General features: G+C 41.1%; 1 protein-coding gene across 3 annotated transcripts in view; it reads right to left on the reverse strand.

Moving 5' to 3' along the window:
- The window catches only part of MYO7A (myosin VIIA), a 185,078-nt gene that overhangs the window by 15,060 nt on the left and 154,123 nt on the right, over positions 1–15,895 (reverse strand). For all 3 annotated transcript variants that reach the window (XM_089512992.1, XM_089512994.1, XM_089512993.1), the window contains 11 exons: positions 15,505–15,678; positions 13,520–13,747; positions 12,474–12,644; positions 11,274–11,391; positions 9,779–9,905; positions 9,006–9,175; positions 7,521–7,711; positions 5,959–6,083; positions 4,436–4,593; positions 2,858–3,011; positions 1,715–1,870 (listed from right to left, as the gene is read on the reverse strand). In XM_089512992.1, coding sequence (XP_089369118.1) covers positions 1,715–1,870; positions 2,858–3,011; positions 4,436–4,593; positions 5,959–6,083; positions 7,521–7,711; positions 9,006–9,175; positions 9,779–9,905; positions 11,274–11,391; positions 12,474–12,644; positions 13,520–13,747; positions 15,505–15,678 — 1,772 coding nt within the window. The remainder of the gene's footprint in view (positions 1–1,714; positions 1,871–2,857; positions 3,012–4,435; positions 4,594–5,958; positions 6,084–7,520; positions 7,712–9,005; positions 9,176–9,778; positions 9,906–11,273; positions 11,392–12,473; positions 12,645–13,519; positions 13,748–15,504; positions 15,679–15,895) is intronic.

Below are 15,895 nucleotides of genomic sequence, written 5' to 3' on the forward strand. Positions count from 1 at the left end.
CTTGTTATATCTTCACAGCAATCCTCTGAGATAACTCAGATTGAGGCAAGAGTTACTGGCCCAAGGTCACTCAATGAGTTCATGGCTCAATGAGGATTAGAAGCTAGATCTCCCAGGTTCCAGTCTAACTGCTATGCCACACTCAGTCTGTTGACATTATTTTCCACTGTTACATTATTGTACAGATCTCTCAGACAGATCATTATGCTAGAGCTGGAGAGGGGAATTATGTGACCCTCCAGATGTTGTTGGACTCCAGATCACATTGATTGCATAGCCAATGGTGAGAGATGTTGGGAGTTGTAGTCTACCAATATCTGGAGGGCCACACATTCCCCACTTCTCCAGTAGAGACTTGTTGCTTAGTAATAAAGAATCACACTAGTTTATATTCCTTATTACAATTGTTAATCCCAATCAGACTAGAACAGGAAATAACATTCCTATGTAGAAATATTATTTACTGTGTAGAAACAGCTGTTTTCTGTCCAAGGCAACCATTTTTGAATTTAGCACGGAATAAGTCCCAAACTGCAAAAATTCTTATCAGTCTTCCTGTCAGGGTTTCTCAGCACTTGAAAAGCACGTTCTTCAACTGTTTTCTGAATATTTTCTGAATATTCTTTCCATTTCTCTAATGCTGCTTGATTATTTTTTATTAATCCAAAATTATATGTACACAGATTTGTATTCTTTCCAACATATACACAGTTGCATGTATCTTCCACTGTTTAAAATATATAAATTAAGAATAAAGAAGATTTTGCAAAAACATAATTTCTTTTCTTCTTATTTTGTACTTCCTACTGTTACATTGGTTTGTGTGATAGCTTCTTGTAGCTTCTGATTAATATCATACAGTATCTCTGATTAACTCCAGTATTTCTATTGCTACATTGATTTCTGTGATACATGTTAATATCCATACATCATTAATTTTCTATTGCATCCATCTTTTTTACAATATTTCATGAGCATTTCCCATTCCCTTTTCGTATTTCTTTCTGATTGCTCATTTATCAAGTGTGTTAATGGGTCCATTTCAGCCATATCCTATAATGTGAATAATCAGCTGCTTGTTGTTGGTATGATATTCATTTTCCAAAGATGTGCCAGAAGTAACCCCCCTGCAGTGATCTCATACATTATATATATATATATATATATATATATATATATATATATATCCAACTTTTCCCCCAAGGTCTTGATTCCTGAGTGCTTTTAAGAAGAGATGTCAAGGGAATGAACCTAGGGCCGTCGGCATGCAAAACTCAGCCTCTTTCATCATCATCATCATCATCATCATCATCATCATCTATTTATTTATTTATATCCCGCCTCTTCCATTTTGGGAATAGAGGCGGGTAACAACAAAGTTTGTACAATATACAACAATAAAAACAACAAACCCCTCAAGACCCCGGCCCAACCCTCCCTCCCAAATATAAAATTAAACAATAAAACATGGTTAAAAAAATACATAACAACATGTCAAAATTAATAAACAAACCACAAATGAGAAAAATAATAAGAGGAGGGGGATTCAGTTGGTTCTGGACGTTATCAATCGGGGAAGGCCTGCCGGAAGAGAAAGGTTTTTGTCGCCTTTTTGAAAGCCTCGAGCGAGGATAATTGGCAAATCTCTTCCGGCAGGTCATTCCACGTTTTTGGAGTGGTGACAGAGAAGGACCTTATACAGTGAGTCGGTTACCTCAGGGCTTTCTGTAGCCTTTGCATGCAGTCACTGGCGAGCGGGTGATGCTTCCGAGACTGAACAAACCGCTGGACGTGGGGCAGGAGGATGTTGCTAGGGGGGAAAAGGCCTGTACACAACCAAAGCAGCTCCCAACCTTTCTCTTCGCTATACCTTTAAAACAACGTATTTCAGAAATGCAAGAATACAATTTGAATAAAATGAGCAATTGTGTAAAAATACCCTTAGATTGACAAATTGTTGAAAATGCATCCCTATGCATGGAAACACACCACCACCATACCGGCAGAAACACAACATTGACCCATCCACACCCACCCCTAAGCAACATAACCCAAAACACTGGGGGGGGGGGGTCACCACTTAGAGTAGACCCACTAAAATGAATGGGACTTGTTAATCACCACTTATGCAAATGTTAAAATAATATAAAAATAATATAATATTAGTAATAAAATAACAACAACAATTCTTAAAATATATTATACTGTCTATGGAATTAAAACCATATAAAATATAAATTAAAAGCATCAATTAAAAACAGTATAGCATTAAAAGAAAGCCCATTATATAAAACCATCATTTCTGCAAATGCCTGCTGCCAGACAACAAAGAAAGGAGGCTTTGGGAATTCCCTGGTTGAACCAGTAGGTTATTTGTGGCCCATGCATTATGTAATTCCCACCTCTGCCATAAATGGTTCACCACTATAGTTTTTTGTGGGTTTTTCAGATTACGTAGCCATGTTTAAAAGAGTTTATTCCTGACGTTTCACCAGCATCTGTGGCTGGCATCTGGTAAAACGTCAGGAATAAACTCTTCTAGAACATGGACACATAGCCTGAAAAACCCACAAAACACCATGGATGCCAGCCATGAAAGCCTTCAGGTTCACCACCAGTTAGGGTTGCCAGAACAAAAACTGCAGCGGACTCCTCTTATCCTTTTAATGGTTGTATCGAAGAAGGAATTTCAGCAAGCAGTGCTAATCAGACAACTAGATAGCAAGCAAAACATGTTAAAACGCCCTCTTTTGGACAGCCATTAAAAGTACAGAAGCTCTCGCCAGTTTTCACTCTGCCAACCCTACCACCAATGTTATTCCAGAAAGACATAACTGGGAGAAATAAACTTTCTTACTTGATGTGGTTGTCAGTGAGCTGCTTCAGAATCTGAGAATAAATCTCATCTTTGAGTGGTTCTGCTTTCAAGGACCCTTCAAATATTTGGTCTGTGAGCTCATTGACTGATCTGGTCCTCTTGGAGGGGTAGTCACCCATATACTTCAGGACGGGTGCACAGACCTAGTTAAGGGCACAACTAAAACAGGCAAGAAAGGATTCCCCATTTATTTGAGGAGGTCTTGAAGTACATTTGAGACTAACTGAAAGAAAGAAGTTGGCAGCCTGAGCATGCTGCCAACTCCTTTCTTTCAGTTAGTCTCAAACGTGCTACAAGATCTCTCTACATACTGATTCTACAGACTAATATAACTATTTCTCTGAAGATGCCAGCCACAGATGCTGGCGAAACGTCAGAAAGAAACTCTGCTAGAACATGGCCACATAGCCCAAAAAACCCACAAAAAACTAATATAACTATATCTTTGAATTCTACCATTTATTTGGGAGCATGTTTTTACCAATATGGAATGTCTCTGTTCAGTTTGAGGTTGGGGGAATGGAGTTGCACATGAGGTGTCACTGTGTGTGCAGGTGCCAATGAATGCACACGCACGTGTGCATGTACATGTGCATTTGTCTGTACTTTTGGGTGTGCATTCAGGTGCACAAGATTGCTATTCAACAAACAGTTTAGGATCTCAGTCTTCATGTTCTCATGTAGGGTTACTTGATATTCAAGTTTCTAAAAATGTTTTTCCGTTGTTTGTTGTTGTGTGCATTCAAGTCATTTCTGACTTATGCCAATCCTAAGGGGTTTTCTTGGCAAGATTTGTTCAGCAGAGGATTGCCTCTGAAGTTCAGTGTGTGACTTGCCCAAGATCACACGATGGATTTCATGACTGAGCTGGGAATCGAACCCTGGTTTCCAGAATCGTATTCCAACACTCAAACCACTACACCATTCCGGCTCCCTCTGAAAATCTTTCTACCTCACCCTATATCAAAAAGATCTTTGGTAAAGTAAAATGAAAACAATCAGGCTGAAGCAGTTTAAAACAGTAAAAATAATTTAAGCAGACTGGAAATACATTACATATAACTGATGAGGTAAATCTATTAGGACTTGATTAACAGATAAGGACAAACACAGGTTTTCACTTGGCACCTAAATGAAATCAGCATTGGTGCCAAGCAGGCCTTCAAAGGAAGGGCATTACACAATTTGGGTGCCATGGTAGAGAAGGTTCTCACCCATGTATCCACCCTGGTTAATACAAATTTTCTCTCCTCCTCTCATCCTCCCCCTTTTGCCTTCAGCTTACTTCCGCTGAAACCAATAACTTCAAAGTGCAAAAGGAGTTTCCATTCGATTAACTGAGCAGAGGAGAGAGGAGAAGAGGGGCCAGAGCCTTGCCCTTCCCAATAGGCTAAAGCAAAGCAAACACTGCACCCTCTGCTAGTGTGTGTTCCTTCTCATTGATATCTTTTGTCATCATGAGCATTCTGATATTGGGACATTGCAACATATGTTCCAGTTTTCATCTGGGAAATATGGGAGAATATGTCATTTTAGACAGAACTCTTGGAAGGATATCAATAAATGCCATGCAGGCTTCTTGTGACAGCTCCTCACTGCCCAGAATCTTCTTCAGCAATGGCTGCTTGACTGGTTCCCGGGTGTAAGACCACATCTTGTCCTTCCCACGGTTTTTGGTGATCATGACTCTGCTTAGCGTGTGCTTGGGAGGAGGCCTGGCAGAAAAGATAAAGGCTGTCAGAAAAAGCAAACACATCTAGGGAAGCTTGGCAGTAGGGATGATGACAATTCTACAGTATTAATTAGAAGTCTATAGTGCAAGGTGTTTGGGACCTATATGCTGCAGAAGAAGGGAAAAAAGACCCAGCGTGCATCTACACTGTAGAAATAATGCAGTCTGACACCACTTTAACTGCCATGGCTCCATCCTACAGAATCATGGGACTTGTCATTTTGTGAGGCACCAGCACTCTTTTGCAGAGAAGGCTAAAGACCTTGCAAAACTACAAATCCATGAATTCCATAGGATGGAGCTTACACTACATTATTTCTACAGTGTAGATGCATCCCCAATATGCCTTGTTCTGAAAAGGAAGACACAGAATCACAGAATCATAGAGCTGGAAGTGGCTGCAAGGGCCATTTAAGTCCTAACCCCTGCCATGCAGGAAAATACAACTAAAGCACTCCTGAAATATCACTTCTTCCCCCCCCCCCCATGGCAATCTATTCTACTGTTGAAAAGCTCCTACAGTCAAGAAGTTCTTCCTAATAGTTTTTTGTCGGTTTTTGGGGGTATGGCCATGTTCGAGAAGAGTACCCACTCTCTTCCATGCCAGCATTCTCTGAAGATGCCAGCCACAGATGCTGGCGAAATGTCAGGAATAAACTCTTCTTGAACATAGCCACATAGCCCAAAAAACCCACACAAAATAAAAGATGCCGGCCATGAAAGCATTCAACTTCACAATTCTTCCTAATGTTTAGGTGGATTCTCTTTTTTGGCCATTTGAATCCACTGAATCATGTTCTAGTCCCAGAAGCAGCAGAAAACAAGTTTGTTCAATCATTTCTTCAGATATTTAAATATGGCTATCATATTGCCTCTCAATCTTTCTCTCCAAGCTAGAGAAGGGGCCAAAAAGCATTTGCTATAGCCATTTAAAAAGAATCCCTGCAGAACCCAAAAGAGAAACACTGTCCTCACAATAATACAAGACTGTAACTACTTTTTCCAAAATGTACTTAAGATGATCTTATACTTATTCTAAAAGACAGATGTTGAGGGACTTCATCAAATGTAAAGAAAGCAGTCATGACCGTGACCTTAAGCTTTTGTCCTCCCCAAATCTTGTTGCATCAGAAGGAGGATTAGCCATCTCCGCAAACGCGGAGCTTTGGAGGAAAAGATGCCCTTTTTATAAAATTATGATTTCTAGGGAAGATACAATCCAATAAACAACTCTCTCCAACTCTGAGCAAAAGCATGAATGCTTTAGCATAAAGAGGGACAAAAGGTGTACAAAAGGCCAGGCATACTTTCAGGATAGCTGTAGCCCTTTCCGTTTTTAAAGATTTACCTAAAATAATCATAGGAGAATTCTTCCAGGGTATACGGCTTCATCCGCTCCTCACTGTCAGACATCACCAGCTGAGCCGTCCTTATGACATCCTGTCTCTGGTCTGGAGTCATTGTAACCAAGGCCTGGGAAAGCAGAGAGAAAACCAGAAGGGAATAATGAGTAGGCATGCAAATGATGGCATGAAACCCTATGTAATGACAAAGAGTCTTTGCACATTTAAAAATATTGAAATGTCTAGCATTTCAGGGCCTTTACTGCAAAAAAAAAAAAAAAATCATTTGCACAGAAGCACTGTGATTTTTTCCCCTACCAAAGTTGCTGTTTTCGGCACAAAAATGTTGAATTGGACACAAATCCCAGTATTTTTCTGTACAAATGAATTTTTCGCCAAAAAAGTCCCACAATGTGGAAAATCTTGTGGCAGTTGTTGTTGTTGTTGCTGTTGTTATTAAAAGGTTTTCCCAGTGTGTCAAGACACTCTTTTTCTCTGAGGATGAGCAAACCAGTAAGCACATCTCCCTATAAATATCTGCCTGAGAACTGAGGTCTGCAGGAGTGTCCCTCCTCTCTGTCCCACCAGTTAGGGCAATATAAATGAGACAACATAGGAAAGGACACTCTTGGTTGTGGTACCCTGACTGTGGAATGTCTTCCTCTTAGAGGTGTGACTGGTGCCTATGTTGACTTCTTTCTAATGCCAAGCTTTTTATTAAAACTTTCAAAGACTAATGTATTCTAAATCTACATGTTTCTTGTTGTGGGTCTTCAAGTCATTTCTGAGTTATGGCAACCCTATGGTGACCCTATCATGGGGTTTTCTTGGCAACCTTATGGTTGCCATACATTGGAAATGACTGGGTAAATAAATAGGGTTATTTCAGATTTATACTGGAGCGGCTATGGGCAAGTCCCCCCCAGCACCAGAATGCAAAGGAAAGTTACCACCGAGTAAGAAGTAAAGAAAAAGTGAATGTGTCATGATAAGAAAGTAGGAATGTGAACCCATCGGCTTCATTTTTGTTAAATTCCTTAGATACTACCAGCATGTTTGCTTCATTCATGGTCTGTACCAGCTATGAGACATTTCACCCTTCCACAAGAAAAATAATAATGCATATTGTAATATGCACATCTCCTGTGGTATGTCTCCTTCCACACTTGTTCTTAACATGAGCAGTTTTAAACATCTTTCCAGTGACTAAACCATATTTGGGCAAATTTTCCAAATATGTGCATATTTAGTAATGAGTTTTTACTTGTAGACTTTGAAAAAGTGGGAGGGTGGAGCAGAATCTAACTCTTGCAGTTTCCTTCCAATAACATGAAACTAAAAGACACACATTTAATTTTATTAATAGTTTCATAGACCACAAACTGAATCAATTCATTAAAAAAGGTAATCATGCAATGCAAATGTCTTTTGCATCCCTCCAGGAAAGTCAAATTGAGCACTGGAAAGAAGGAGAGCTAAAAACAACCGTATGGTTGTTTCCTTGTCCCTAGAAGATCCCCAAGAGCTGCCTGCCCAGCTGACAACATGCCCACTTCATGCAACTTACCACAACCTCCAAAGGAGGCATGGTTACTGTGGGCAGGACGTAAACTGAATCCGTTGGGAAGTCTCCTTTCTGCTTGGTCCTCTCATTGACCCCATTGGCCCAGCCAGAGTTCATCACATTTTCTCCTGTGTCTTGGTCCAAGATGATCAAATCTCCTTTGAGGAAGCTGAGGAAACCTGAGTCTTCACCCACTGCAAGAGAAGCAAGCAAACCATCATTTTACACTGCTTTTAAAGTCAGATAAAATTGGGAATATTTAGGGCGAGAAGGTGGAACAACAGTACAAGCTGCACTTTGCTGGAAAGAGTCCAGCGTGTAGAGCTGGAGAGCTACTGTATGCCATAGCTAGGCAGAGCTATATCAAGGCTGCAGATAAATGGACCACTAATGGGTCACATCTAAGATGCTCTGCAGTCATTCATCCTGAGAGCTGGCCTGTATAGAAGATGCACATTGACTGGAGCAATAGCTGTCAAGCAAGATTAATGGAGTAGGTGTAAAAGGCCTTTATTTTGCACCAAACAAAACCCCCAAGGACTGGGAAGTTTTTGTGCAAAAGTGAAAAACATTTGTGATTTATTTTTCAAAAAAGTCCTTTTTTAAAAAATTATCATTGGGGGAATGGCAAAAAAATTTCTAACCTCACACAGCAGGACAAAAAGTTTTGAAATTTGCTATTCTCACATGTGAGAATGAAATAAACAAAAATTGACATCCCAAGGCCTATCTAGTCCAATATCTGGTTTTTCACAGTGGCAGATGGATACTTTTGGGAAATACAAAAGTAGGATATGTGGGCTTTTGCTGAGGTGTTGCATGTCTCCACTTCATGACTTTATGCTGGTGAGTACATGTAATAAATTGACATTTTATTACATGATTGATTTTAAGGTAAGGGGATAGAGGATTATGTAGTGTTGGTTTGTATGTATTATATGTTTTACTGATGTACTATTGATGTATTTTATTATGTACTTGTGCTGTTGTAACTTGATCTCTAAGGGAGAGGCAGGATATAAATAAATTGTATTATTATTATTATTATTAATAGGGTTTTATCTGTAGTAGCAGTCTGACTGTGGAATTCCCTCACAGGGGATTTTAGCTTGCTTCCAATTCTTTCAAGCTTCCAGCAGATAGCTAAAAGAGTGCCATTCCACATAGTCAAACCTTCAAACTGTCCTGGCTTGGTTTGTATTATTTTAAGGAGTATTTTATGTGTTTTTCTCCAAATCTATGCATTGTTTTTAAACATTTTTCTCCACTGTGCATCACCTTGGGGGCCCTGGCCAGCTAAAATAAATAAAATAATAATTGTATTCCCAGTCAATGCGACTGAGAGACAAGACTGAAACATACAAATATTCTGCAGGCATATTCTGAGATTTGCTCACTCCTCCACATCATGAGGGGATAGACAGGTCTTAATGGGGGCTGAATGCTGTAATGGTACCAGACATTTTATAATGAGTTCAGCTTCCTTACTAGGATTTGGGTTGTCCTGAAGTGTGACAACATATTTTGATCTTTTCCTCAGCCCTTCCAGAAAGGTCACCACAAGGTCCCGGATGTCTTCTGCGTTGTTGGAAGTGAATGTGTATTCATCACCTTTTATAGTGGCCAAGGTGAAGCTCTGTCCCTGGAGCTTTCCCCCTCTAGAAGAAAAATCATAGAAAAAAAATAATGGCTCCAACCCCAAATCTTCTCAGCATACAGCCACTTTAATGTAGTGGTTGGACACTGAACTATGACTCTGGAGGCCGGAGTTTGAATTCCCCCTTGGCCATGGAACCCACTGCGTGACCTCAGGCAAGTCACACGCTCTCAACCTCAGAGAGAGGCAATGGCAAACCTCCTCAGAACAAATCTTGCCAGGAGAACCCTGTGGTAGGTTCGCGTTAGGGTCACCATAGGTTGGAAATGACTTGAAGGCACACAACACACACAAATAGAATAAATATTCAGCATGTGGAGATGTGGAGCCCACAATCAGCACAAAAGATAGTGGGACTATTACTGCCCCTAGATCTCAGCTGGAATACTGTGTTCAGTTTTGGGTACCTCATTTGGTCTCTGCTGCCTCAAAGGGTAGAAGTAGGTCTAATGGTTTTAAGTTACAAGAGTGTGACAGCGAGGGTGGTTTGGAACCAATTGCCTAGAGAGGTGGTGGGTCTCCTTCTTTGGAAGTCTTAAAAAAGAGGCCAACTAAAGGCTTTGTCCCAATGAATTGGCCCATTATTTGTTATTTCACACCTTACCTACTGCTGGAGACAGCCGTGATCTCTGGAAAGGAAAGTTCCAGAAGGACTTGTTCTTGTTCATCTACAAAGTATACTCCTGTCCAATTCACAGCTACAATTACATCATTTTTAGGAAGGCTTGGACCTGGGATTTATAAAAAAAAAGGATAAAAGAGAAGTGTATTTGCATCTTAAGCTTTGCTTGTTGTTTCTGGTAAAAGTCTTACCACTGCTAAAGAAACAAGCCACGTAATAAATGGAACAGCACCCAGCCTCTTTGGTATTGGGATTCCTTATCTCCCCTAAAGATCAAACAAGGCCCAGCTAATTTTTCATGCTTCCTTTCCTTGAACTCTGGTCATGTTTCCTCTAAAAGTTTACTTATAAATGCAAAGTGAAGGTAGAGGCATCAGAGTCTCAGATTTTCTGTAGGAAAGTGGGTATGAGTCCATCTTTACAACTTGCATTATTGTCCAACGTTTTAGCAGAGTCAAATGCTGGATCAGCATCCACCTCCTCTATATACCATGTGGGAAATCACAATTTTATTCTTTAAAGTGGCACATCTATATTTATGGTTGGAATTGTGTTGGCGCACTTCATTGGTGTAACTGTGTTAGTAGAAGCATTTGGTAGTACTGTAGGATGACAAAGGCCATGGGTACAGTAGTTGCAAAGGAAATGAAGCACTGGAGAAATAGACTGCTAGAAGATAGCACACTTTGGGCTAGTCAACACATAAAGTGTATTATGTGAATTAGTGTTCATTTTTGTACATTCACATCAATGGTTAATTGTCTTCATTTTGCTATACATATTTGCATCTATTCACTCTCCCTCTCCCCAAAATAAACAGCCACCCAAATGCTTACAAAACAGACAGATGGCCACACATGTGGTGATATGCATTTCTACAGATTTCGGTGGATACTCTAGTAAAAACTGTGAAGCCTTTAAGGAGTTTCCCCCCCTGCCCCTCAAAAAGGCCCAAATTCCTGCAAATTGCATGTGGCCAGATAGCATGATATTCTACTGAAATGAGGAATATTTTAAATGTGTAGACTAGCCCTATGTTTGTCTTCCCTCGTCACTAATAGTACAACCACTCATAGAGTGCCCTAACAGGTCCGCATCTGAATTGTTATATGTTCATTCTTTACCTCCCCCTCCCACCCAAATAACAAATATTGAAAACACTGTTGTAAAACTGCTCTGTGTAGTGGGAGCTCAAGACCTCCCATCATGGGCACAGAGGGTAATGCTCTGTATCCTTACCTATAGCAAACTTGGGGTGATGGGAATATTGATCTTGGGCAACTCACATGCTCTCAGCCTCAGGGGAAGATTATGGCAACTTCCTGTGAACAAATCTTGCCAAGAAAAGCCCATGATAGATTTGCCTTAGAGTTGCCATAAATTGGAAAGAACTTGAAGGCACAACAACAACAGAGTTGAAAAGATCACAGTCTTCAGCACCACTGTCTATTGCTCCCTACACTTGCAAATGGGTTACCTGAGAACTTGAAAGCTTCGTAGAACCTGGAGAACAGCAACGGCCACTTGAAACGGGCAAAATCCACCACTTCCTCCTTGACTTTTTTGGGGTCAGTTCTCTTCTGTGTATATATTCCCTGCAAAGAAGAAGCAGGCAAGGGTGGAGCATACTGATAAAAGCAAGTGAAGATATTGTACAGCAGGTGTGGGTAACTATGTGTGGGCTAAGAGGCAATTTTGTCCGAAGCTCCCTTCCCCCATGGACAGCATTGCCCCCCCAGCAAGCCCAAATATATCTGCTTTCCTGCGCAGTACTTCTCAAAATGGCAACAGGAAATCCCTCTTCATGTTTCCATTTTGAGAGAGCCTGCAGTGGAAAAACTGAAAATGTATGGGGAAAATGTATGCACAGGATTCTGGGGTGCTCCTGATCATTGGGGGCTATTTCCATGTGCTTTCATGCACTTGTAATGCTTTCTGGGCAATTTGGGGCAAAAACCATTGTCAAATCAGTTTTGTAGTGAGCAAATGGGAGGTTTTAAATTGGGAAAGAGAGCAGGGTTTAGACATGCAGGAAATTCTATGCTATGTAAAATCCCTCTTGCTATAAACAGCAAAGAGGGAGGGAAGAGAGAATGCTGACATTTTCCAAAATGCTCAACATTCTGGATAGCTCCTCGAAAGTTCATACTGAAACCTGGAGCCAATTCACTGTCCCACTAACTCTGGAGACAGACAGGTCCTCTGCTATATAAGGAGAAGCCAAATTCCAGATTCAGGAAAACAGATCAGAGCAGACAAGCATTCTTACTGCAATATGCCTCTGCTTACAATGGGGAACTGGGGTCCTTCCACACAAGACAATTATAGTGCTTTGATTCCACTTCAACTGCCATGGTTCCATTATATGGAACGCTGGGGGTTGTAGTTTAGGGAACCACTAGAGTAGTCGTTCCCAAACTTTGGTCCTCCAGATGTTCTGGATTTCACCTCCCAGGATGCCTGACTGCTGGCCAAGCTGGATGGGGCTTCTGGAAGTTGAAGTCCAAAAGACCTGGAGAACCAAAGTTTGGGATATTTTCTGGCTGAAAATATTAAATGCCCCTAAACTACATTTCCCAGGATTCTATGGGATGTTGCCATGGTAGTTAAAAGTGGAATATAGCACTCTTAATTGTATAGTCTGAATGGGCCCCTGGCTCTTTCCCAAGCTGCTTACCTTTTTATGAGCTGCAATGATGAACTGAGCCCACTTCTCAATGGTTTTTGAAGGTGTGATCTCCCTGTCTGGGATGTAGGAGGGGATCAAGTTTAGGAGCCGCTCCAAGACCATCTCGGACCCATAATCCACATAATATTGTTGGGAAGCCAGTTCTGCCAAGTCTTCTTCCTGTATATAGAAGAATCGGAACAAATGAAACACTAGGTAGGAAGAGAGATCTTGTGGCACCTTTGAGACTAACTGAAAAAAAGAAATTGGCATCATGAGCTTTCGTAGACTTCAGTCTACTTCCTCCAAATGCATCTGAGGAAGTAGACTAAAGTCTACAAAAGCTCATGTTTTGCACTGTATTCACACAATTCCTTTAATGCGATTATAATGGTATTAATAATGTTATTAGAACACTTCTTTCTGCATTATCAGTTAATCGCATGATAATCCTCATTTTGTGTCAAAAGTGTACATTATCTGTTTTCTGTTTCAAGCTGCATTATTTCTACAGTGTATAATAGATGCACCCAACGAAGCCAGTTTAGAAATTTCCTGCCCTCACTCTGAATGAACAAACATTTTCATTCCTGTTTGTTTATATATTTGGCCGTCTACATTTGCGGCTTTGACTTTTGCAGATTTGATTATTTGCGGTTTTGATTAATATGTTCTCTCTAGGAATTTCTAGGTCCTCTAGCATTGACCATAGAGTTCTGCTGTAGAACCTAGAAATTCTTAGAGGAAACACTTTTCTAGGCATTTGTAGGTCCTCCAGCATGATTCTATGATCAATTTCTGACAGATGTTAACCGCAGAGTTGCACTGGAGGACCTGGAGATTTCTAGTGAGGTGTTCTCTTACGTAAAAAGAGTAGTGTTATTTTTGGTTTTTCCATATTCATGGGGGCCCTTCATCCCTAGCACCAGTGAAGGTGGCGGGACCACTGTAACCCAATCACAACTCATCCTGGGGAACACCGATTCATAAAAAGCACCCAATGTGTCACTGTATCTCCAACTTTTTTGGGGGCAATCCTTGTGCCTACAACTTACTTTATCACACCGGTATTCCCCAAACTTTACTCCTCTCACTATTTGCTGATAAATGAGGTTTGTTGCAACGTTGTCTTCATTTGGGTTGTGCCAGGGTGTGAAGATCTCCTTCCTGAAGAAGAGCCTCCAGGGAGCATTCCGTTCCTGGGCTCCTTGCTCTTTGGCATATTGCTCACATTGAGAAACAGCATCCATCACGTGGTCGCTGCCACTTCCGAGGGAAGAGACCTTGGGAGGAGAGGAGAAGAAACAGGGAAACTCTTAAGAGGTTGAAGAGAAAAAAGAAGGGTTTTGTACTCGGGGGGGGGGGGGGGGGTGGTGTTCCCACTTGGCAGATAAAACGGATTATATTGGTGCGATTCTGATTCGGATTATTTTCCGGGAATAATTTGAATTTTTCCATCGTTTCCATTACCAAAAGGGGCAAATTACCTCAATTCATTTAGACCCTGTTTTTGTTCCCATTTATTTTAAATCGTTTTATTTTAAAGCGGATTAACTTGCTCCCCATTCCCATTTGTGTCCGCAAGCTGTCAATCAAGCGCGTAGGCTTCAGACGTCACAAGTCTTGGGTTTTTTTGGGGGGCTGCATCCGAGGCTCTTCTGTTGTGTCTCCCCAGACTAGAAGGAGCCTCTATTCGTCCTCTTCTGTGTCTCCCCATATTAACTGCCATAACTCAGTGCTAGGGAATCCTGGGAATGGTAGTTTATTATGGCACCAGCACTCTCTGGCAGAGGAGGATAAATGTCTCACAAACAGAACAATTCCCATAATTCCGTAGTACTAAACCAGGGCAGGTTAAGGGGTCTCAAACTGTATTATTTCTACAGTGGGTTTGGAACTACAAATGAGGTTTTTTTTCGTAAATTAAAAAAGTTGTTACTTTATAATTTACTTTAGAATCTATCTATCTATCTATCTATCTATCTATCTATCTATCTATCTATCTATCTAAATAGTGTGCGTGCGTGTGTGTTTGCCAAATTGGATCAAGGAGGAGAAGGCAGCAGGCTTTAGTGGGTAGAGACTATGCATCCAAAGCTCATGCTTGGCAAATCGGATCAAGGAGAAGGCAGCGGGCTTCAGTGGGTAGAGACTCTTTGGGGAAGAGAGAAGAGAAGGCTCGATCCTCCTCACAGATCTTTGGGCATCCTGGCTCTCCTGTGTCTTCCCATAGTTCCTCTGGAAGGAGCCTCCATTCCCCCAAATCCCTTTGTCTCCCCCATTGCTTCCTGGGCTGTCTGGGGGGCGATCAAGCAGGCATGTACTGCAAAGCCCATCTGCTGCTCAGGCAGAGGCGAAAAAAGAATAGTTTAAAATGGTGTTCAATGGCTCTCCTCACACTTCGGTCTATGAATGAGGAGCAGAGGGGAGGTTGCAATCCACCAGGGGAAAATGAAGAAAATGGCGTTGGCGATGCAGAAAGAGACCAAAGAGGGTGACACCCCCAGGCCAGCCCCTTGAGCGCTGCTCCTCCCATCTCCAGGTTCCCGAATCAGACACCCTTGTCGTTCCCATTCAGATACCACGAATCGGACCCCGGGAGCAAAAATAATTTGCTTTAAAACCTACTGTTTTTTTAAACTGGTTTATAGGAATATAATTCGAATTATTCGAGATAATCCGATTCAGATTCGAATCTCTATGGGAATGATTCAGGGGCAATGCAGATCTAATTCAGGATTGAGTGGAAACGATACCCTCTAAATTCGCATCATGATCCGCTTTATAGGCGAATGGGAACACCCCCTTAATGGCATAAGAAGCCACTGAAGGGATGCCACACATGCTATTTCAGCAATGAAGTTGTGCCTCATTCTGGAAGAAAACTACAGAAACTCTTGGAATACAGTTATGGCTCTTGAATTTGCCCCTTTTGTAGTCCAAAGGGGTTAACATTGCAAGCTTTACCTCTTAAGCTAAGTTCTATATGTGGCACTTTGAAAGAGCTCTGGTTTCTCCTATATCTTCTTAAGTGGCCTACCTTATCAAACAGAGCAATGTAAAGTGAAAATCCAAAGTGGTCCTTCAAGCTGATCTTATCAGCCAAAGAGTTACAGAGCTCTTTGGCTGTTGTTGCTGAATCTGTCAGCAGAGTCTTTGTCGTCCCATCCATAAACGTAACAGGCAGCATGATCGGCTTCTTTGATTTGGTGGCCTATGAGAGAAAAAGCAAGCCCATTTGATTAAAAAAAAAAAGAAAGGAAAGGAAATAAGTATTACAATTTGATCTTTTAGTCTGATTTAAGACCAACACTGAAATCCCTTTCTCCACTTGCTTGCCCCTCACAATATTGTTGTGTTTAATACTCCAGGTTTCCATCTGAAATCAGGGTCAGCATCTTGTTGTAAGAGTTTTAAAAAAATATCAGCAC

Source organism: Sceloporus occidentalis, unplaced genomic scaffold, assembly GCF_023333645.1.
Source record: "Sceloporus occidentalis isolate IW3139 unplaced genomic scaffold, rSceOcc1.0.p SCAF_2, whole genome shotgun sequence".
Classification (NCBI taxonomy): Eukaryota; Metazoa; Chordata; class Lepidosauria; order Squamata; family Phrynosomatidae; genus Sceloporus; species Sceloporus occidentalis.